At 43.1% G+C, this 24684-nt stretch overlaps 1 protein-coding gene across 3 annotated transcripts in view; it reads left to right on the top strand.

Annotated features, from left to right (window-relative positions):
- CTNND2 (catenin delta 2) overlaps positions 1–24684 on the top strand; it is a 434854-nt gene that overhangs the window by 175427 nt on the left and 234743 nt on the right. For all 3 annotated transcript variants that reach the window (XM_065874257.1, XM_065874256.1, XM_065874255.1), the window contains one exon: positions 5193–5325. In XM_065874257.1, the coding sequence (XP_065730329.1) occupies positions 5193–5325 (133 nt within the window). The remainder of the gene's footprint in view (positions 1–5192; positions 5326–24684) is intronic.

Raw genomic sequence — 24684 nt, 5'->3', positions numbered from 1 at the left:
AAAACATCTCCATTTAAAGAAAAAATAAAAATCTTTCCACCTAACTTATTCTTGTGACCACTGTCTCTGCATCCCCTTAACCCCATCATTTCAACAAGACCAAATCAAAAAATAAAACACCTCATCTCATTGGCTCTGGATGGAAAAGTTAAAGCCAATATGGTCTTTAAAACTTTTAGCTAGAGTTCAAAAGATTATAAACGGTTGAGATTTTCATACCCTTAAATAATGTCCCTACAGCCCCGCTACCAATGTAGTTTATTGACCTTGCAGTCAAAAGTGAACTCTCTCCCTCCGACATAAAGCTTTGCTGAAAAATCACAGTTTGAATTTCTGAAGACTCTGATTGCCCTGGGGCTCTTTTCGACATGGAAGTCAACTTGATAAAAATGTTGTGACAGTACATCGGCTCTGTTTCATCGGCAGCCTAACACAGTAACAAATTTCAAACTGTTTGCTATTTAGCTCCGTGCTAAGCGCCTTGTAATTTTAACAACTCAGAGAGTCCTTATAAGAGTGACGGTTTAGTCACAATATTGTCGGTCTGTGTGACAAGTTTTAATGGAGAAAAGGTTACATTTGCATATTCTCCAGTTCCATGAACATTTCTCAAGTGAAGCCCAGTAACAAATGAGAGTTATGAGCTGGGCTTCTGTAGAAAAGTGTAGATGGTTCTTATTTTTCATTCTTCTCTTCTTCATCTAGTTATATGCAATACCTGACATTTCTTGAGGGTCCACACTGTGTGCCAGACATTGCTCTAAGGGGTTCCTATATATTACTTCTACTCATCCCAACAACACTCTAAGGTAGAAATTATTATCTCAGTATAACGGATGGACTCCATGGACATTTACTCAGAGCAGACCTCGCATGCCAGCCAGGGGAGATTCAGCAGCAAACAAGACACAGACAGGAGGAATGCTCACAGAGGAACAGCATCTGAGCCAACTCCGACTGTATCCAGAACACTTTGCCCTTCCTAGGACTCTGCCTCTGAAGGGAGATGGGGGAAAAATCATTTCAAAATGGCACGTTTTAATGCACAGTTTTTACTACAGGCTACAGTAGTATCTCTTCTTACACTTATATTCCTTCAAGTGAGTCTAATGTCCAAATGAATACACAACAGTAAAAGGTTATTTTTTTTAATTAAATGGGTATGATATAAATTTTTAAAATATACATATATATATATATATATATCCTTATAACAGTCTTAGAGTAACAATTAGTAGTATATATCTAGCTTTTAATAGCTTACCAAGCACTTTCACTTTCATATAGATTATTTTATGGTGGCTTTTAAAAAGAAGTCCCATGAAATAGATGGTATTATTCTCTGTATTTGATCCATGGAAACCAAGACCAGCAAGCACTGAGGGACTCTCCTGTATTTATAGTCTAGAAGGGAGAAAGCCAGATGCTCAGGTTCTGAACTCTTTCCTAATTATCCTGATGCCAAATCCTGTGCCAGCTCTGCTACAGTAATCACGGAGTAAAAGATTCATAACATGCTTACTCAACAAAAATGGTCAAATACAGTCCATGTTTAGACCAGGGTATCTCAATCCTGGCTCTAATGATATTTTGGGACAGACAGTTCTTTGTCGTGGGGGATTGTATCTGCATTGTAGCACGTTGAGCAGTATCCCTGGCCTCTGCTCCCCGGATGCCAGTAGCATCTTCCAGTTGTGACAACCAAAACTGTCTTCTGGCATCGTCAGATGTCCCCTAGGGACACGGCTTTAAACATGTTTATGTTTTAGAGACTGTCTAAAATAATTCACTGTTTTAGACATTATTTCTGTTTTAGACATTACTTCAAGCCAGTGATTACAGCAGGCATCATTGTTAGACGGTTAAATTTATCTATTTGAAAGCAGAAAGCTAGAGTTTTATTTCCGCCCCACCACTTAAGTTCATGAACATCTCTAAGTCTAAATTTTCTCCTGCGTGAAATGAAAGGAAACTACATAAGGCTAGTTAAGGATTAAAGTGTGAAAGCATGTGAACGGGGAACCTTGGCAACCGACTTTTGGTTTGTACTCGCAGTATTACTTAAGATTATTTTTTTATCTGTTCTATAAGCCTAAACATATCTAAATTTCCTTAGATTTCTTTGTCACAGTACTGACCGCAGACCAGGCCCAGACTTTTCGTATCTGAGTGAAAGGCTCTACGTGATCTCATGCTAACCTTGCTTTCCAGCTTCATCTCCACCACCCGCCCCGCAATTCCCAGGCAGCGCCCCCGCGCCCCCAATGGCCTCCTGTCCCACAGCCAGCCCGGCTGAATGCACACCTTTCCCAAATCTGTCAACCCCTCCTATGGCCCCATATCTTCCCTCGTGCTGTTCTTCTGCTGGTTTTGTCTCTTCCAGAACTTTTTTTTTGTCTTGTGAGCACTGTTTGTTCTTAAGGATTAAGACCTCGTGTGAAGGATAACCAACAAGGACCTACGGTATGGCACAGGGAACTATACCCAATGTTTTGTAATAATTATATGGGAAAAGAACCTGAAAAAGAATACACACACACACACACACACACACACACACACATATATATCTGAATCACTTTGCTGTACATGTGAAACAACACTGTAAATCAACTATACTTCAATTGAAAAAAAAAAAAAAAAGACCTCATGTAAAGAATCCATGCCTTGTACTGAATTCTGGCCCAAATAAGATAGACATTTTATTTCCTCTAGCTCTTCCCTAGAAGCACATAGGTAGCACAAAATCCGAGCAGAATCTCATCTAGGTAACACAAAGCTTTTCTAGAAAAAGAGACTTGGATGACTCTTTGGAATTTTCCTCCTTCTGTTGATTTTGGGCTGTGCGCGTGCGTGTGCATGTGTGTGCACGTGTGCGTGCATGTGTGCGTACACATGCACTCTCACGTGTGCGTCTGTGCGTGCATGCATCGACACAAGCAAGGCCGTGTGTTTGCGTGTGTGCAGAGCCCCTAAGACTGTTCCTCCAGAGCTCTTGTTCAAAGACGTTCTTGATCTATGCTGTATAAGCCTAATAGAGCAATTCCCATCTGGTTAATAAAATAGGCTGAAATGAATTCTTTACTAATCACTTTCCAATAGCACGGGCTTACCTGAATTCATCTTAGCCATCCAGTGTCTTTACATGATACTTCTAAATTTAATTTACAGGTGTTCTGTAGATTTTGATTTAACCTGAACAAAGGATATAATTTTAAGAGGCTGCTATTATAAGAACAAAGACTGTGCTTTCTGGATGTTGCACATTGAGGTAGTTTAGGATCGTGCAACGGAAGGAAATGAAATTAAAAAGAAAAACAGGCTTCCTGTGTTTTCATCCATAATTTTTTTCTACTGTGATCACCTAGCCAAAACAAAATCCGATAGTTTGTCCATTATCAGCAAACACTTAAGTATGTTTTGTGGCAAAGGTGCTCCTGTACTATATGCCCATTTGAAAATGGGTGTCTGCCTAAGATTTTAGGTAAATTTATTAGGTACTTACTGCGCATTAAATTGAATGCTTTATCTTTCCCATAAAAACTGAGCCAATTCGAAAGGAACCCTATTCCACATTGTCTTTAGTAGCTGTAAGGAGGCACCAACATGCTTCACGGTTTGCTTGACAACCTCTACCAGTCGTGATAAAGAAAAGATGAAGAGAACAGGTTAGAATCTATGAGGAAACTTTTAACCTTTGTCTGCTCCGTCTCTGTCCCATTTTTCATGACTCCTCTTCTGAGGTGACAACACTGACCTGGTGACAACATCAATAGGATGTATGCTTTTGAGTTGTTTTTCCAGGAGTCGAGTGATTGCTGCAAAGCTGTCTCTCTTCCAGCCTGGCCTTCGGAGAAATAGTACCCTTTTGTGGCTCGTGGGGTCAGGGTTTTATCTGTGGTCTCAGAGGTTGCTTTTTTATGTCTCTGTTAAAAATTGACTCCCTGATGGAAGAATGGAGCCCATACATCCGGCCCTGTTAGCTCCATGCTCTGACTGGTTGAGCTGATCGATTTCACGAAAGAATATTCATTTGCATAATGGTACAGTTAACTTTGTGTTTTAGAATGGATTTAAGTATCCTGGGGCATATTTCTTAAAGTTAAATAAACAACCAGCTTCTTGGAGTAGCTCAGATGTAAACAGGAGGATACAGGAAAAGAATGCACCATACATAAGGTTTATTAACATTGTTTGAATAAACCTAACTCTTTAAATAAATAATTTCCTTTTATAAAGCCTTCTTCGTTTTTTTTACAAATGTATTTATTTATTTTTAATTTATTTTATTTTTGGCTGCGTTGGGTCTTCGTTGCTATGTGCGGGCTTTCTCTAGTTGCGGCGAGCGGGGGCTACTCTTCGTTGCAGTGCGTGGGCTTCTCACTGAGGTGGCTTCTCTTGTTGCGGAGCATGGGCTCTAGACCCGCTCGCTTCAGTAGTTGTGGTTCCCGGGCTCTAGAGTGCAGGCTCAGTAGTTGTGGCTCACAGCCTCAGTAGTTGTAACACATGGGCTCAGTAGCTGTGGCTCACGGGCTTAGTTGCTCCACGGCATGTGAGATCTTCCCGGACAAGGGCTCAAACCATGTCCCCTGCATTGGCAGGCAGATTCTTAACCACTGTGCCGCCAGGGAAGCCCTATAAAGGCTTCTTGTTACAATATTTTTATCCCTAGAAAATTGTTGTGTTATGATAATAACAATAATAATTATAAATATAACAAAGATGGCATTAACTGCTATCGTGACATTTTAGATTGGACCCATCCAGTTATATTTTCTCTTGTCTGATAATTTAACTAAATGCTGTACCTGAACAAGACTGTTGAAATAACATATTAGAAAATAAATGTGATCTTATAAATTATCTACTGAAGCCTAAATGAAACATGTCTATATTAATAAAATCATGTGCCATTTTAAGTCATTTTTTTCAATCTTCATAAACGTGTAACTTCAGTTGATACATTTAAGATTATATATGTATATGTACACATGTATATACTTACAAACCATTTACTCAAGGAAATCTTTTCAAATCCTTTTTTAAGTTGGTGCATGGGCAAGGAAACCAGAACAATCAGTTGTGAAATATTCCCGTGTAAACTCTCATAGGCGTTACATAAGTGAGTTACCCATAGGCTAACAGTATTGCAGGATTTCCCTCTCATGTTCTCCTGCCTTCCTTTTGTTCAGAGAATTTGGATGGAGAGACCCGGAACTGCCTGAAGTGATTCAGATGTTGCAACATCAGTTTCCTTCGGTCCAGTCTAATGCTGCAGCCTATTTACAGCACCTCTGCTTTGGAGACAATAAAATTAAAGCCGAGGTAAGCACTACTTGGAATCGCAAATGACTGGTGTCAGATTCATCACCTCTTAGGTGTTCAGAGTAATGTTGAAAGAGAAAGAGAAACACGAAACTTAAAGTTATGTTATCAAAACTTAGTTCCACATTTATGACTGAAGCATAGCACTTTTCATCTAAGTATTTAGCATGCCTATGTATACATTCTTCTTTTTTATATTTGAATACTGAAGGAATAGAGGACCAAGGATATATGCTAGTATCACAGAGGCAAGATTATGAAATGCTATACTTTTGGTGTGATTTGCCTTTTTCTTCCCAATTCCATCTCTGGAGTCATCTCTGCTTCTAAATCCTAAAGAAATACAAAGCATCTTTGTTGTCTCGTCAAATTACAGCAAGATTACCACATCAGTACATGGTATCCTCTGTCCTTTCTGGAAAACTCATTGGTAAGGTGGGAACTTTAGGCAATAAACCAGCTTTGTGTTATAACCAAGCATTCTGAGCCATTTACAAAGATGCCAGTGGATATCATACAGATACATGTGTTCTGTTAAAGAGACTACTATCTGTGTCCAGCATGCAAACAATTGTTAACATGCTCTAAGTTTTTGGAATACTTTAAAGTGCATAACTTGTGGTGTGTGATATTTCTGGAAAATCACAGTGGTCAGCACAGCTAACTCTGATTTTTTAGACAAGGGACAAAGCGTTTGCATATGAGCAGCTGAGTAATCAAATTTTTAGAAGAGATTTTATAAGCTACGAAGAGTCATCTCCATAGCATGTAAGCAATTTTGAGGATGAGTCTAAATTAGTTTAAGAGTGGAAAGAAGAGATTTGAAGATATAATTGCAATTTATTATAGATTTTGCTTGCTTGCATTGAGATGTATATAGCCTAGCAGCTTTTCTTTTTTTTTTTTTTTTTTCCTGTCTCTCTTTCCCTGGGACTATGGAGGGCTTGATCCATGCTTATTCTTACTAGAACAGTCATATTTCTTTATGGAAAGAATATAGGGCAGTGGTTCTCAACCAGGTGTGATTTTGCCTCCCGAGGGACACTTGACAACATCTGGAGGTATCTTTGGTCGTCAGAACTGAAGAAGGTTGTGGTGGAGCCTTCAGCATCTAGTGGGTAGCAGTCAGGGTTTTAACCCAACTCAGGTTCAGACGCTCACCGCTCAAAAGCTGGTACTTGAGAGACAAGCGTTGGTAGGAAAGGAAAGATTGCTTTATTCAGGAGGCCAGCAACCTGGGGAGAAGGTGGACCTGTGTCCAAGAAGCAACTACCAACTGCTGCTCAGGGGGCAAGAGCTTTGAAAGGGGGGTTTCGGGGGTGTACAGGTGGCGGACGTGGCTACGTGCAGAACAGCACAGGCAGCTCTGACGGTCATCTCGAAACTGGTCACGCCATGGTCTGATCAGGGTCATCTGGATTGTTTTAAGCACAGTTAGGCTTCAGTTCCAGGGTCGGCTTATTCCCATGTCCTTGAGGCCAGTTCTTGGAGTTGTGCGAGATGGAGCAGCTTATGTCACGGCTTCAGTCTGGCCATCATGTAGTTAACTTCTTCCGCCAGGTGGGTGCTTCAGTATCTACAAATCAGCTCAAAGAATATGGCTCAGCGTATTACCTGTAGCCCTTGGGGAGGAACTAAAGGTCTTCGGCTTTGTTTAATGGCCGAACTATTATTACTTTGTCTTGCTTGACTGTTCCCTCTCTTTCTGCATTTTCTCACTTCTCTGATTCAATTTATTCTTTGGCTAAAGTTTTTCTATAGACAAGAGACAGGTGGACAACACAGAGCGTCTGTCCTGGGAAGGCCCCATAGGGTCCTGCTCGGTTACGAAGGATGCTGCAGGACATTCTGTAATACACGGGGCAGCCTCTCTAACGAGGAATTGTCCAGACCCAAATATCAGTAGCGCCAAGGCTGAGATCAAAGAAATGATTGTACATCTAAGATAACCTTCAGGTGTCAAAAAATACTCTTAAAATGATCTAAGAATAAAGTTATGTGGCTCCTGTCCCAAATAGTAATTATTGTAATTATTCTCTGCCTTTAGTAAAAAAACAAAGTAGCCATTCCAAATGAAGGATAGATTTCTGATTAAGGGGTAACGTACCATCATTTTTGGAAGATGATGCCTTTGGGGGTTTCTCTAAAGACCATGAAAGTGTTTCATCCCATGACTGGCATAAAGTTGATTCAGGAGTGGTGTGGCTACCCCCCAACAGCAGGACTCCTCCCCCAGATTTGGTTCTGATGTCAAGACTGAGGACACTGCACACACCCCACGAGGGTGTGAAAAGGTGTGTTACTCACATAATGAGGCTTATGAGGGTGAGCAGGGCGGCTCCCATAAGGGGCTGAACTTGGCTGGAGAGCACAGGGAAGAAGAATGGCTCAGGGATTTGGCAGTGGTTATGGGCTGTACCAGGGTGGGGTTCGTACGTGCAGACAGGGACTTGCATGGTTTGAACCTCCTACTGGTGCCAAAGGAAGAGGCATGAGAGCTTTGTTATCAGCTTGCTCAGCTGTGGGCAGAAGAGAAAGATCTGTCAGGGGCCAAACATGAAACAACACAGTCAGATGCCGTGACTGGGCAAGTTCAAAGTCGCTGCCTCTGTCTATGTGATCCATGACTGGCCTTGAAGCCTCTCCATAGCAATGGCACCCAACAGCTAACTGACTACGGACTTGTGTATGGCCACATCAGAAGCATCCCCATGCCCTGTGGGAGACAAAACGTGGTCTGAGGGAAGGGGTGACCAGCACACACATCAGTGTCAGAGAGATACATCTTCCCACACTGCTTCCCTACTCACCAGCTGTGTCTCCTTGAACAAACTGATTGTTGACTCTTATCTTTAAAATAGAGATGTTGATACCTCCCCTGTAGAGTCTCTGTAGGGACTAAATGACTTAATGGATGCAAACTGCTAAGTGGTGACGTACTCAGTTATTCATATTCTTTTTTGGCCAGGAACACAGTTAAGACACTTAAGTTACTATTTTATCTTATGTGTGTATGTATATGTCTTGGTGTATGTGTGATCACTTTTTAATTTTGCTGTGGGTGCCCCCCAATGTTGCCTGTATCACCTTTCCCGACAGCTGGTCCTTAGAGCTGTGGTTCATGTGGAATTCATTCCTCTCCTCCACCTTCTAAAGGCTCCGGACGCAGACAGGACCTCATGATAATGTCCCCCGGGTACCTGGGAGGCTGTGATGACAAGGAAGGGAAAGGTAGGTAGGGCACAGCCTGATGTCATGTTGACAAAATGAGATCAAAGTTAGTAAAAGTGAGCCAAAGGAACCGGGCAAATGTAGGAGGCCTACATAAAATGCAGAGTGAGCCATCTGGAGTTTCTCTTCGTCTCTCCTTCAGTCACACTGGGAGCCCACGTGTGTGCTTGTGTATACACACACACACACACACACACAGATACACAGATGTGTAGGGACTTTGCACAGACCTATTTTGTTCTCTCATTCTAACTCAAGCCCAAACCATCATTAATGGTTCTCCCTTTGTGATGGATGGCTGCCTATCATCTCTTCATATACGGGCATTGATTTTTGTAATTACCTATTGTCCAAATACTTTCCAAATTTGCTCAGTCTTCTAGTCTTTCTATTGCGTTTTATTGAATTGATTTAGCCCTTCCATCTACATTTCATTATTGGTATTGACTTTGTCCACACAATGGATAGCCTGCCGAGCAAAAGGCAGAATTAAATCTCCTGTACGTGGAGGGTCATAAATCATGGCTTTCTCATTCCTTATTACAGTACAGTTTTCATAGAATGAAGCCAAGAAATTAAGTTTTGTTCAAAATGATGCTGGATCTCATAGGTACAAAGTTGAGAATTCACTTCCATAAATCAGCAGACAGAAACCATGTCCCTAACTTCTCCTACTGGTCTAGTGAACTTGGATTTTAGGCATTCTCCTGGTTCCCTCCCAGCAGGGAGGTGGAAATGAGGGGCGAAGGATGGGTGTGGTTAGTTCAGCAACCACCAGTGACTATGGGAGGGTCTGCAATCCACTGGGTGCCCTGACCCGGGGCACAACATTCAGTTAGGAAATACTTTGAAGACCAGCAAGTGTCCAAAAATTGGGATAGGAGGGTGTCGTGCAAACAAGAGTTTAAAGTCAGACTGAGATAAGATCAGAAGAAAAGCAGTTGAGGAAAAACAAAAGAGGCGGGGGGAAGGAGACAGTGGAAGCAGAAGATCCAGGCATTGTAGCAAACACCCCACAGCTCATCTGGTGTAGCTCATTTCCGTGGGCTGACGAGTGGCTAAGATGTAGGCGGGTCCGCCAGCTTTAAAGAGCAGAGCTGTGATTGGCCTGGATGGCTGTCAGTAATATTTGAACTATGTCTGCCAGGCACGCTGCCTCCTAAATTGTCGGGAATGTCATAATAAAATGAGCTTTAGATAATCTAGGTAGTTTTTAGACATGAAAACCTGCTCATGTGTATGTACTATAGGCATCTTTTAGGAGGTGCCTAAATGTTGATAATTTTTTAATGGTTTTTCAAAAATCCTTTTTTCATTCTTTCCGGGAACCTTCATCAGTTAAGAACATTAAGGACATCCCATTGATTTAGGGATAATACTAAGTGCCTCTCATGAGTTATAATGATTTGGATTTATTTACACTCCTCCCTCCTGTGTTTTCCCCCATTTCTTCTCATGCATAAATAGAGTAGGCAGGTGGGCACCCCCAGTTCACAACGGGCAGGCATACACAGACAGGGGTATATGTATCCATGGGTGTGCTACGTGGTGGCATTCAAAGCAGTATGTTGTCTAGAGATAAAAAGGTATTTGCACATCTTTTATGTGACAAGAAGGGATTAATTTTAAATGTTTGAATACTTTATTTCATTATAAATTAATAAATTAAATTTAATAAAAGTTTAATACAATTAAATCTAAAAATTTTTATAATTTTAAAATGTATTTTTTAAACATAAGACCATTCACTTAAATAATGTGCCTTTGTAAAAACTCAGACTTTATTGTATGATGTTACACGTGAGAAGGACTTATATCCATGTCTCTGTAATGGATGAATGGCTGGTGGCCACCACTGATTTAATTTAGATTTTGGCCTGATGGCCTCTTTGTATGTGAAAAATTGTCTTCAGCCATCAAATGTGTAACCCAAGTATTTGAAGATCTTAGACAGTAAACGTATGCAATCTGAAGACAAGAACATTTTCTCTAAGAAACCAACACTGATTTTATTTTGCTAACTCCCAACGATACTCTCCCCAATTATCATCATCCTAACTCCAATAAAACATTTCTTGTTTTTAAAGAAATGGAATTTCCAGTTCTAGTGGAAAGAAGAGTTTATCGACAGCCTGTTCTGGGTTAGTAGGAGAATCAAATATTAATAACACAGATCCTACCTTTAAGGGATCCACAACCCCCTGGAGGAACAACATGTAAACAGGGCAATATAACACCTTGTGCAAATAAGCTCCATGGAAAAGCAAATCCCCATGTCCCGTGAGTCTGTTTGCAAAATGCTTAAAACCTAGCCTTGTGGAGTCTTGAAACCTAGCCTTGTGGAGTCTTGAAACCTAGCCTTGTGGAGTCTTTTAAAACCTAGCCTTGTGGAGTCAGAGAAAAATTCCTACTTCCTACAGTGATGAGCACACTGGATTTTAAATTAGAAGTTGCCAGAAAATATAGCCAAAGTCACACTCGCTTAGACTTGATGGAATAGGGGTTAGACTTAAGGTTATCAGTCCTCTGGAGAGCGCATGCGCGCGCGCGCCTGTGTGTGTGTGTGTGTGTGTGTGTGTGTGTGTATGAGATCATGTCCATATAGTTTCAATATGTTTGTGCCATTTACACTCATTTTTTCCCAGTAGCATTATTTTCTTTAGTGCTGTTAACTAGAACATAGAAATTGACTTCTCTGTATAAAAATATGCATACTGTCCCCTTTCCCATCATTTTTATTCTACTCAGACTGATTTAGAGCATTTCATATGTTAAAAGAAAAAATTCAGACTTGTTCCTATCTACTACACTTAAAGTGCTTCGTAGTTTCTATTTTATTCCCGGTTCTTTCTACCTCACGGAAGAGGTGCTATCCATCTTTTCAGTTGATTAGTTTTGAATCATTTCTTCTCTTTCCTTCATCATAAATTGTTCCACAGTTTTTGAGAAAGAGCCTCTATGAGTTACTAGATGTCAGGAGACAGCGCACCACTGAGCTGACAGCACGGGCCCTGGAGCCGGGCTGCCTGCCTTTGAACCCTGGCTGCTCTCCTACTTTCTAGCTCTGTGATCTCGGGCAAGTTTCTTTACCTCTCTGAGCTTTCGTACCCCAGACCGCAAAATGAATCCTCATCGCTGCAGAGAAAATGCACATAGACTGCCAGTCAGAGTAAGTGGGTTAAGACATGTGGGTTATTGTTAGTATATGTGGAAAATATAAATTAAGGAAATCTCTTCCTGACAGTCTCATAGTGTTATAGACAGAATGTCTATATGTATCTGCTTTACTTGTATTGTTCATGATTGACATTTTGAAATCCGTTATGGGCTCGAGTACACATTGAAAGCACGCGTTGTGTGTGACCCTGTGCTGAGCCACTGTTGAAACAAATAGATTCAGCCGCTGCCGCTGGGAAGTTAGAATCAAAGGACCATGTGCACATGCCAGCATAAAAGAACAAGCAAACAGGTCCCAATGATTAATACACTGATATTATGTGAAAGTGGAATTCATGAGTATATTCATTGAGCAGCCATACAATCCCAGGCTCTGTTCTTGGCCCTGGCCGTACGGCAGTGAATGAACTAGACTCAGATGAATGGGGGGAGGCAACAGTAAACAAATAAACATGTAGGTGTATCACGTGTCAGATGGTGGTGCCGACCATGAAGAAAACGTAGCAGGGAAATGAAGGCAGAGGGTGATGGAGGGCGGCAGGAATCGACTTCTGTTTCGTGTAAGATGCTCAGGAAAGTCATCTCTGAGGAACAGCGTTTGAGCAGAGCCCGGAAGCAGTGAGAGGGAAGCGCAGAGTTAGTCTCTGAGGAGAAGTGTCCCGGCACAAAGCAGCGGGAGGCAGGCTGGGCTGCGTGTACTCCAGGAGTGTGTTGGTCCCCTAGGGCTGCTGGAACACAGTACCACGCTTTGGGGAGGGCCTAAAACAACAGAAATTGATTCTCCACAGTTCTGGAGCCGGAAGTCCAAGATCAAGGTATGAGCAGGGCCAGGCTCCCTCGGAGGTTCTGGTAGAATGAATGCTTCCTCGCCTCTTCCTGGCTTCTGGTGTGGCCCTCAGTCCTGGCTGTTCCTCGGCTTATCTGTGCATCACTACAATTACTGCCTCTGACATCCCATGGCCTTCTCCTCTCTGTGTGTCTCTGTCTGCGCCTCTTCTCCTCTGATAAGGACACCAGTCATACTGGATTAGGGCCCACTCTAATGACCTGATGTTAATTTGATTACATCTGCAAAGACCCTGTTTTTAAATAAGCTCACTTTCAGAGGTCCCTGGGGTTAGGATTTCAGTGTATCTTTGAGAGGGCACAATTCAACCCATAACCCTGACTAACAAGGAGTGTGGCTGGAAGCTGGTAAGCGAGGGGAAGAGGGGTGAAGATGAGAGTAGAGCGCTGAGTGTCCAGGGCTGGGTCACGTAGGCTTGGCAGGTTACCTTCAGAGAAGAGAAATCTGGGGCCCACTTTTTGGCAGGCTATTTTGGGAAGTAGCACATTTCAAGAAAGGATGCTTAGGGAGATTTTGGAACCTATGAGATGGTTCAGAGGAGAGGGCAGCTGGTGATACGAAAAAACATGAGGAGAGGCATGCATAGAGACAGTAAATGGTTAAATGAAGTGGGCAGGATTGTCCCAGAAAATGTAGAAAGGTAGACTTCTGAGTCAGAAGAAGCCAGAAAAGGAAGGGAGGTAACCGCGGGTAGACTCCTGTGGCTATCTCAAAGAGATTGAGAAAGTGGGAGAAGAACAAAGTGGCCACTGCATCTGAGGGAAGTGTGGGTAGTTTCGGAGGGGACAGGGGAGCATTTGGAAAACTCTGACATAAAGGAGGAAGACTTAGAAATGAGAGGCTCTCCATCTGTAGGAGGGGTGGCAGGGCAGCTGACTGACAGCCTTCCAGAAAACACTGTGGAGAGGTGGCCAGCAGCCAAGCGGCAGATGAGGGAATGTGAGGAGGTGGAAACGGCTGGTGATAAGTGACCGTTAGATCTGCATAGAGAAAAAGGAGAAAGGCAGTGACTTTAACAAGCTACACTCTAAGACCTTGCTGTATTGGGGGGTCAGGTGGTAGCAAATTATGCTCAGAGACTGAAATTGTCTTTGCCTGTAGTTTATTTAACACAGGTGCACAGCGGGATTTGTAATAATTTCACAAGCTAATAGCAGAGAGGATAATGTCTCTTAATGAACCAATAGAGAAATAGCCTCCTCCAAACAAATGATGGGTTAATTACGCTTTTGTTGCAGGCAAGGGGAGATACAGAAAGAAAGTCAGAATTAAGTTGAGTTGCACCTTTTATGCAAGTTTGCTTTCTCAGGAGAGCTGGCTTCACCAAGCCGGATCTGACTTCTAGCTGCCAGGGCAAAACCCAGGTCCCTTGTTGCTAAGGCTGGTTGCTGGGGAACAAAGGCACCTGAGTCGGCGGGCCGGCCAGGGTTATCACTCCGGGGACGGCTGCAGAGCTTGGGCCACTGCCTACAAGGAGTGCCTTGCCGAGGCAAGAACAGTGTCCCTTCTCTTCCTGGAGCCGCCGCTTATCTCAGCACCACTGCTGGCCCACGGCAGCCCGGCCTTGAACAAGAGTCTCGAGACCTTCGGAGAGCTAGAGCTGCCAAGGGTAGGTTTGCCCAGACTGGAACTCTCACCATATTCCTCACCAGCTCCCAGAGTTTATAGTCTAAATGTCCACTTGCTTCTCCACGTGTTCTTACTGAGAAGCCCCCAGCGGGCCCCTCAGCAGCTGGGCTACTAAGTGCTTATCAGTGACGACAGATGAGAGGTTAACATCCTGACATGAAAATGACGAAAGTCATAAACACATGAGTTTGAGATCATGTCACACCGTACGTAACAGACCTGTTTCCAAAATATGTGATCTCATCATTTTTCAGTTCCATCAGGGAGCAGGAGGGAGGGTACACAGCGTGACAAAGGCCAGGAGTGCTGGTCACTCCCAAAGGAGATGGCTTCTGGGTGTTGGGGAAGTATTGGCTCGATGGAGAAGCTAAGGCTTCTCAGGGACCACAACCTTTATGAACGCGGGAGCCCTGTGATATGTGATCCATGCCGAGCTACATCGCAGCCGGGAGCTAAAACAGAATGGGTGAAAGAAACAGCCAGAGACCTCTCTGGTTTGATGGCCTTTTCTGTTGAGAAGTTTAACAGGAGAAGTGGGAGAAAGAAGGAAGCCATGTTGGGGAAAGAGTGGTCATACGGATAAAAACAGGCCGTAGTTTGTAGGTGGCAGCAAAAAAGGAAGACTGGCATCTTCTTCCCAGACTGGCTGTCAGCTCAGCTTCAGAGCTGGTGACTTACCTTGTGCCACCAGGGCACAGGGGAGAGACAGCATAGAGGTATGGTCAGACGTAGTGGGCAAGGACAGTGTTCCCTCAAGTTGAAGGTCCCTTCAAGGAAGATGGACCCCTGCAGGAGAGAGGAGTCCAGGGGTGTCGAGGATGTGGGTGTGTTCCTGCAGGAGTCTGGAAGCTCAGGGTGAAGCAAGATAGGGTCAGAAGATGCAGAGTGAGGCCGTCCACTTGGGGCATCAGAGAGTTACAGCCACCTGGTCGCACGGCTTCTACAGCCGTGGACCACTTAGGCAGAGGAGACAGGCGTCAGAGCCTCCTCCGGCTGCTTCAGTGCAGGAAACATCTCTCCTCCCTCCCCACAGCAGTACAAGAGAAAGAAAGAGGAAGAAGGGGAGGGGAGAGGAGAACCAGAGGCTGGAGGTCATGGTCCAGCCTGCTTCCTGAGGCTGGGATGTTGGAGGATGGGTAGGAGACTAGGACTGAAGCCAAAATGGTCAAGCAACATTCTTTGTAACTGGAATGAGACCATTTTAATAACCTAAAGTGAATGAAAGTTAAGCAATCAGACTGATATGGTGTTGAAATAGAGCCAGCCTGCTGCGAGAGTCCTGATTAAAACCACCAAGTACAGAAGGTTCTCTTGGCAAGACAGGGATGAGTCAGAGAGCAATTTATGGGGTCAGGACTCAGGAACAATGATGTAGCAGGTATTTTTCTAATCTTTGAAGTTTCCTTGCTGGGACTGCTAAAATTCGCTTGGGTTATTTTCACTTCATTTCGTCTTTGGGCCGCCCTCTCCTTCTATTTTAATGAATTATCTTTTTATCTGCCCACCCCGTGAATCAGTTTGTATTCTTTCCGATAATTAACAAAAGAAACAGATGACCTATCTAAATGTCAACCTATTGCATTTCTGTCACAGGTAGAGGACCCCGGGTCTAACCTAGCAATTTCTCACCAGGCTTTTTTTTTCCCGCCACACTTGCGTATGAGAGCTCCTATATCATATTTTAGAAAAGAAGACCTCTACCTGAAGAACGAATCCCTCATTCAGGGGCATAGTCCAACTGTATATCCACCCTAAACTTCTTCAGCCCGCGTTAAAGTCACTTTTCTTCCTTTGGCCTTTAGGAGAGACGGCAGAAAACACCTGGCCTCTGTCATCCTGCTAACACTTTGCTTCTTACTGCTGCTGATTTATCACCATTAGACCTTGTTTCTAGGTGAGAAATCTCTAAATCATCAAACCAAGGAAGAAGCATCTTGTTTATCTGTCATCCTTTTGATTTTTTCCCTTCTGAACAGTCTCTGCGTTTTCCAGGCACAGAGAAATAGAGAGAACATTTTGTCAGAATACTGGTAGAAACAGCACAGAAGCTTCTACATCAGATTAGGCTCATACATAGATTATGGTGTACACTTCTCTTTTTTATGATGTCATTGTGGCTCTGTGCTTGCCTATATTTCTGCTATCAGTCTCATTAATCCACTCTAAGTAAATGATTTTGCTGTCACCTCTTTTGAGCCTTTGATCACTTCTCCAGCTTCACCAAGGTTACTGTTCCAGTTCATTCTAAATCCATCAGACCTCATCAACCTGATGGCACTTGTATATTCATTAATGACCCTGCTCTCTGCGTGCTTGTGTGCGCCATCTTGGAAATGGTTAACACCACTGGAGCCAGATACCATGCAGGACAAGAGCCTCTCTGACTTATTTTAACCATATGTGAGTTTCTACCTCGTATTTCAGTCATTCAGAATCAGACTCTTATTGGAAGAAATGTGTCTTTGTACCCAAACTATCCTGTAGATGTTTTGTCACACCTCTCCCCTATTAGGTGCACTTCATCATTACAGCTGTTTTTTAAATGTTTCAAGGAAAGCTACCAGTGGTCGTTATAAGATAACAGTTCATGTTTGGTAGCCCCAGTGCACTTTTCAACCAAACCTTTAATATAAGTGAAAGAAAAAAATCTCTTTTGTTAAGGGCTCTTCAGAATTCAAATTGGTCTCCTGTATTTACAATCCTCCTTCATTAATTTGCCTCTTGAACACAGAGTAAAACACTGAGTGGGCATTAATTCTTTTGTTACTCATATTTAATTTTTGGATGGAACAATTTGTGCATTTCCTTTGGATCTATACAAGCTGTCTTCAATTTCCAAAGATTGTTTGAAAGGAAGAATCTTATGATTGAAATGTATTTTCCACTAACATAGTGGTATATAAGGAGACCAGTCTCCCCAGGCCAGCTCAGAAAAGCCTCACTATCCCAAAATGTCCCTGTACTATAACAGTGGGTGAAATTGTAGTAGTGGGTGAACAGTACTACAATATCCAGTCTGTATTCATGAGGAAAGGCAAAACGTGTTCCAGTGGGAATGCGGGGATCTCACCTCCAGTGCTCTGCTTAGAAGGCAGGTTCACCGTACCTTCTCTGTGGGTTTTGGGGTGGGAGTGGACACCATCCTTGCTACAAACTACAAGTGATGGAATCTGCTGTCTGGGGCAGGGGCTCAAGGAAAATAGAGACAGATGAAAGGCAGCAGGAAAACAATAAGTGTTATTTGGGGGAGGGTGGGTGGGCTCTGAGACTCTGTGGTGTGGACCGAATGAAGGGGGATTGGGGATGGGTCAAAACTGGATTCTAGGGGGTTGCAAACTAAAAAATGTGGAGAGCAGGAGGTCTGCTCTGAGTTACCCTTATAGCCCAGTGAAAGTCCCCAGACCTCACCGACTCCCTGACACTGGCTTCGTTTGCTTCTCCTTTAACTACTGTCCTTTCTACTGCCACCACCTATAGCTCTTAAGCCAGTTTCTCTCCCTCCTGGTCCACTAGAAAAGAAGAGGATTATCTTCCCAACCATCCCCTATTCTTTTATATATGATGCAAATACGCTCAATGTTGATGTTTTATATAGATTTTACTGCCTTCACAGGTGATGGAGAAGCATACCAGGAATAAAATGTTTCCCTCATAAATATCACCCCTCTGTTTTCCTCTTACATCTTAAAGACACAAATAATGTCACATATAGATGGTAGAATGGCGGCTTGTACATTTGACAGAAAGCTTCTCTCGGTGTCTCGTAGCGTTCTCCTTTCAAGATGGAGCTGTTTGGGGACTCCTGGTGAGAAGCAGCTTGGAGCTGGGGAGGTGGGGTGAGAATTGGGCCCCCTATTTGCAGGCTGAAATAACCCTATCCTGTTCTAAGAGATACTGAAATCAGATCACAGGAGAAAGAACTCTGTCAACGGAGACTCTGAAATTCCATCAAGTTCTTTTAGTCAGGCATGTTTCTGAATTCCTGTTTCCCTGAATATTTCCTCTTTCTGCTGATAAAGATACTCCAGAGTCACCCCTCTCCCCGCCACGTACACATCAAGTTATTTCCAGTGGTCACCTGACAAGTATCTATGCTCAGAAACATGCCCATCAGCTGTGGGATGAGAGGCACCGTTTCTTTCCTCTCTTGCTGCTGTTGGCTACATGCAGAGGGAGCCCAGTGCCCTCAGGAGTCGATGGTGGTGATTATAAGCAAGCCGTCCTTAGCTGGTGCCCTTATTCCAATTGCTCTCTCCTGGCCTGGCCTGCCAAGCACCTCTGACACTCTCCATCACTGTATTTCACCAAAGCCGGCCACCCTTGCCAGGCACTGTTGCCTCTTCTCATGGGTATCACCATCTCCTTGCATCAACCATTACCCGTGCCATGAGTGTGATAGATCTTTCAAAGCCTAAAAAATGTCAAAAGTGGTGAGAATGTATCTGTACTACTCCTGATTTAGTGTTTCTGTTTCTTATATGGATCAAGAAAGCAACAAAATAAAACAGATACCACCAATTTTACTTATAACCTCCATATTTTGTATGGTCCGTATAGGACTCCAAGAAAGGCCAGTTAATCCAAGAGTTAAAAACCAGGCTATACCCAGAATTATCCCTCTTCTTAACCATTAAGTCCTTGCTACTGGATCCAGCTGCCCAACTCCCCCTTTTCTCAGTCCCCAAAGCTTGTTCAGCATGCCCAAATAGGTCTAAGGAACAGCAGTTCACCATTTAGGCTCAAACTCCTTGCCATGTTCTTTAATTTACAGAGAAACTTACCTGTACAAAGCCAAGAATGTGTCTCATCTCTAGTGGGTGGTGACTGTCCCTAAGCTCCCCAGCCTCTCAGTCTCTCGTGGGAACACACAGCACAGTTCATATCGACCATGCAGATTGGTGTCCAAAGTGGGATTGATACACAGACTTCACAGACTTTGTTAAGATGGTGTGGAGCACACATACGAAAACTGAAAGGGATGGAGATAATTCTGTAATACCATCTTGGTGGCCAGATGATTCTTAGTATGAAACCATACAACTTTGCATTTATGAAAGAAAGGAACTACTTCAGTGGAATATGTCCACTATCCTCTTGATTCTGGGTGTCACAACATTATATTGTGTAGAAATTATAATCCAAAGAGAAAGGATTGTTTCCATTGGGTCTTACTAAGCAAGCAGGGATGTCTGAGTCATTTAGCAAGGATATAAAGTGTACTTGGTGTGCTAGTATCTGTATTGTAGACAGGTGGGGCAGATGTGAAAGGGGAACTTGGCTCTTGGTAAAATGTTCTCTTCAAGGAGTAATGTCTCTCTTTAGTCCCATCTGTCATTATTAGACGTGTCCAGAGAGCCATGGACTTGGGACTGTAGAGGTTTGGGCGCAAAAGAACTGGGAAATTGTTCCAATGAATATAAGCAAGGATTCAGGTAAAAATATTACCAGGGATATTGATAATGAACCAAAGACTAGTAGTCTCCAATGGATATTAGTGATATCAGGCTTTAAGTAGAATAAGTATTAATCATAGGTAGTAGCTATGGAGCCTAATGCTTTTGCCTCTAATCCAAGGTTATGTCCCTCTGACCTGGGTAGAAAACATGGTGTATAAGGCTTACCCCAAAGGGTAGAATTATATTACCTCCAACCCCATCGCTGATCCTGAAGAGAGGGGGTGTGGACAGATGAAGCCAACTTGGATTGATCTGTGACCATGCCCCAAATCAAATGGCACGAAATATCTTTTTGGATCAAACAATGGATGGTACAGTGATCTGGGGAGCCCTCTTTTAGAGGACCCCCATATTTCTTGATTTTTTAATTAGTTGAAGATGTCCAAGAGGAAGTTAGGGCACTCTTGCCTGACTTACCATGAAAGAGGCTAGTGGATTCTTTGGTCAAGCTGGTGCAAACAGCCATGAAAAGATGAGGAATCACAGGCAACAGAAAGGCTAGACAAAAATGGGACAGGGCAACCTAGGACAGATTCGATTTGGGAGGCGTTGGTATGGTCATTAATGAAAGAAATGGAAAAACAGTTGTCATATAGGTTGTATTAGTGTCCTCTTGCTGCTATAACAAATTACTGCAAGGGGGTGGGGAGGCTGAGTTACTCTTGTGACATTCCCAACAAGAGAGTTGAGGTCACATGCTGAGGCTTGTTTGATTGGCAAGAATCTGGGAAACCATATTTTCTGGGCTTAATCAATGTAATTTTACCTGGCCATCACACTAAAGAATTAGAGGTTGTTTGGAAAGAGAATGGTAAGGTAGCTGTTCAGAAACAAAGGGTGATTTTTCATACCCGCTGGCCTAGACACACCACATGTGCAGACCACAGTGAGTTCACATTCCCATAACACACAAGGGGAGTAGGTATGGTGGCATAATCCAATTGTGATTATATAAACTAAGTGAAAGCCCCTTGGCCAACCAAGGTCCAACGTGCTCAAAACTAAAACAAAATAGATTTTCTAGAGAGGTGCTAGCAATATCTATATTAACAAAGGAGGTAGTAGGAACTGGTCCCCTGGCTCCCAACACCTCCTTATACAAAAGACTTATTTTACCAAAGCAAGTCAGCTTTTCTAGGTCAGCTTTGTAGATTATTAGCGTCTAAATAGAGTGTTCTCCCTATGGCTTTGACAGTATCCAATATAGTTCAGGCTAATAAGGAAACTCAGTGGGCACCAGGGATTTCAGTGCTGTCATTGATCTGGAAAATTCTTTATTTTTTGCCCCAATTCCAATTTCTGAGAAAAAGCCAATCTCAATTGGCCTATACCTGAGAGACCGTACCGTCTATTGTAACAGTTCTCACACAGGATATGTTAATTCTCTTATCCGTGGCCAAAATTCTTGTGAAGGGACTCACATTTACTGATGATAGAAGATACTCTGATATATGACTTTGATGGTGTAATGATTATCAGGCCTATAAAAGAGCAGGCCAACAGAATTGCAACTAGGGTGACTCATGACAAGGTGAAGCTGGCTTGTAAATTCTGCAGAATTATGAGGGGTGACCCAACAAGGAATATTTGAAGAATCAGGGCTATTTCTCAACTGATGAAAAATATTTTCCTGATGCCACTCTGAAATGAATAAGAAACATAATACTTGGTAGAACTCCTTGGGTCCTGGAGAAATCATATCTCAAATCTGGGGATATTATCAAGTCCCATTAGAATAAAAGAAAAGAAGGGGAAAGAGAAGGAAAAAAGAAAAGGAAAGAAAGAGAGTTGCTTTTTTTTTTTTTTTTTTTGCGGTACGCAGGCCTCTCACTGCTGTGGCCTCTCCCGTTGCGGAGCACAGGCTCTGGACGCGCAGTCTCAGCGGCCATGGCTCACGGGCCTAGCCGCTCCACGGCATGTGGGATCCTCGCGGACCGGGGCCCGAACCCGCGTCCCCTGCATCGGCAGGCGGACTCCCAACCACTGCACCACCAGGGAAGCCTGAGAGTCGCTTTTGAAGGTCGTCCCAACAACAAAACTTCTTAAGGTCTTCAGTGGATAAGAGTATCGAGTATAACTTCCACATGCCTAAAATCCACACTTCTTTATCCAAACAGTGACAAATACCCAATGAGACTGGAGTTTATGGCAAAATCGAGTAAGGGCAGCAGAAGGACAACCTTAAGGTTTTGAACATACTGACTGCCTCACTCCACCTTTAGGTATTTACTTTGTAGAAGGTGATCCATGGCTTGCTCTGGGCACTAGTAGAGATTACTTGCATCTTCAAGAGACATTTGAGGCCTGAAATTCCTTTTGAGCCTTGGAGGAAACACTGACGTAAGAAAGGGTCTGTCCAAAATCTCTCTGATTGAGTGCAAGGATTTGCTCAAGAACCTCTAGGTTTGGCTTACCAAAGGTGTCCACTAGATGCATCAACAGGATGCCTTAGATGCCTTAGAACCCAGGTTCCCTGCTTTATCGTTTTCATCCTCTTCTACAGAGAAATCAGAGGCCCAGACTATGCCTCCTTCCCAGAACAAGTCCAGCAAGAGCAGGACTTGCAGACAAGAGCATTAAAACGATGCAGGAGGAACACTTTGGGAAGGCTGCCTCCTTCCAACCTAGTTTTTCAAAAAGTTAATGTTAACAGGACAAAAACCAAAACCGAAACACCAGAGTTTATGTTCCTAGTTGGCCATGTTGTATTCTTCTGAATGATCATCTGAAATACTAGTTATAGAGAGTCATTCATTACTCATATAGACAGGTTCAGCCATCCAGCGTGCAACCTGCCCCATTGGGAGGACCCTTTCTGTCTTTCCTCATTGAAGTTATCTCAAGAGAGAATCATGTAACACTGGCTGGTGTGCAGTGACCAGTGGATTAGCCATTGAGTCCAGAAAATGGGCAAAGAGCGATGCCCTATCCTTGGTACTTCTTTATACAGAGCAAATATACAGAGAGATATGAGACTGCCTTGGTTCTACCAGACTTAAATTTGTCCTGGTGATCTAGATACACGTCAACCAAGAGCCAAAGGATAAGCCCTGGTGGTTAGGCAGGAGGTGATCTGTTGGTCCTGACTATGTAGACAGTAACTTAGGCGTTGGAAATGGATGGGCAGAGCAGCCCTGTGCTCTCCACAAGTGGGCTGATAGAAGCAGTGAAGCCTGGAGGGCAGCTCATGAACACATGATAGATCAACAGTAGATCGACAATGGATTGACTGACTCCACCTGTGTATGGGCTTCGTATTGCTGTTGTAACAAACTACCAAAAATGTAGTGCTTTAACAGAATGTAACTTTATTATCTAATAGCTCTGGAGCTCAGAAGTCCAAAATTGGTCTTACTGGGCTTAACTAGGGAAGAATTCGTTTTCTTACCTTCTCCTGTTTCTAGAGGCTTCCCACATTCCTTGGTTTATGGCCCCTTCGATCTTTAAGGCCAGTGGTAGCTCGGTGAGTCTTTCTCATGCTGCCATCCTTCTGATTCTGACTCTTCTGTCTCCCTCTTCCTCTTATGTAAAAGAACTTCATGAAGACACTGGCCTCACCCAGATCACCCAGGATAAACTCTTTAAGGTCAGCTGACCAGCAGCCTTAATTCCATGTAGAGCCTTCATTCCCCTTTGCCATGTAACGTGCATATTTGTAGGTTTCAGGGATTAGGATATGGACGTCTTTGGGATGGCATTATTCTGCCTGCACAACCTGTTAGAGCAAAGAAACCCTGGCAAGCCATACCTCTGACTGAAGGATGCCACGTGACCTCCGGCTCTGTGGAGCTCTCTGCCTACAGATAAGGTTCTGGATTCTTCCCACTAAGAAAGCACTTTTCCCTTGATTAGGTTGGCTTTGTCACATCAGTCTGTTTCATCTTGATGGCCACGGGGTCTCGAAAGCAAGTGCACTGATCATGTGTTGGGCAGGTGCCAATTCTTGTTATGAAAAGTCCCTTCCAAGTATTTTAACGTAAATCACAATTTTCTTCATTTTGTCATTCAGACTTGCCAGGTCCCCACCCCTGTGAGCATGGATATCTATATTAATAAATATCCCACAGTTTTTCATATTACCTCGCAGAGTTTCCAAAGCTAACATTTTTCTCCTTTTTGCTAGTCTTCCAGGCTCTAGATTTAATTTTTTTCTGCAATAAGCATCCTAAGAAATGAATCAATAGATGATAATTTGCTTTGCAATTTAGATTTTTCCATTTTAGTGTCTTCAACCCTGAAGAGTGACAGCGGAATGTGAAGATTTTGAATTATGAATAATCTTCCTTATTGTTCTGACTTTTATCTGTCTCTTTACCGTTTAGCCCAAGTTCATCTAATGGAAATTGGATATTCAACTATGGGCCTGAGTGCTACACTATTTCACATGCTTTTATATGTTTTTTTGCATTAAAGAAGACAAGAAATTTGCATACCTATAATTAGCTAATATATTCAGCATTGGCTCCTATAAACAAGATGCAGGTGTATGTAGTAGAGAAGCATTTTATACGTAGTGTTGGCTTTCACTTGTGGGAAAAAGTACTCTCACTTCATGAAGTGAAAAGGTAAAGTTATAAGAAAAACATTTTTTTAAAATTTTTATTTATTTATTTATGACTGTGTTGGGTCTTCGTTTCTGTGCGTGGGCTTTCTCTAGTTGTGGCGAGCGGGGGCCAATCTTCATTGCGGTGCATGGGCCTCTCACTGTCGCGGCCTCTCTTGTTGCGGAGCACAAGCTCCAGACGTGCAGGCTCAGTACTTGTGGCTCACGGGCCTAGTTGCTCCGCAGCATGTGGGATCTTCCCAGACCAGGGCTCGAACCTGTGTCCCCTGAATTGGCAGGCAGATTCTCAACCACTGCGCCACCAGGGAAGCCCAGAAAAACATTTTTTAAATGTGCATAACATTTGCTGGTCCACTCTCATTATATTTACAGTTGTACCATATTCTAAGGTTCTAAGATCTCTTCTTAGGCACCGGAAGTCTTTGTTCTTAAGTTCTAATTTGCTTGCTTGGCAT

Source organism: Phocoena phocoena, chromosome 3 (assembly GCF_963924675.1).
Source record: "Phocoena phocoena chromosome 3, mPhoPho1.1, whole genome shotgun sequence".
NCBI lineage: Eukaryota > Metazoa > Chordata > Mammalia > Artiodactyla > Phocoenidae > Phocoena > Phocoena phocoena.
This window is presented reverse-complemented; position numbering and strand designations above follow the sequence as displayed.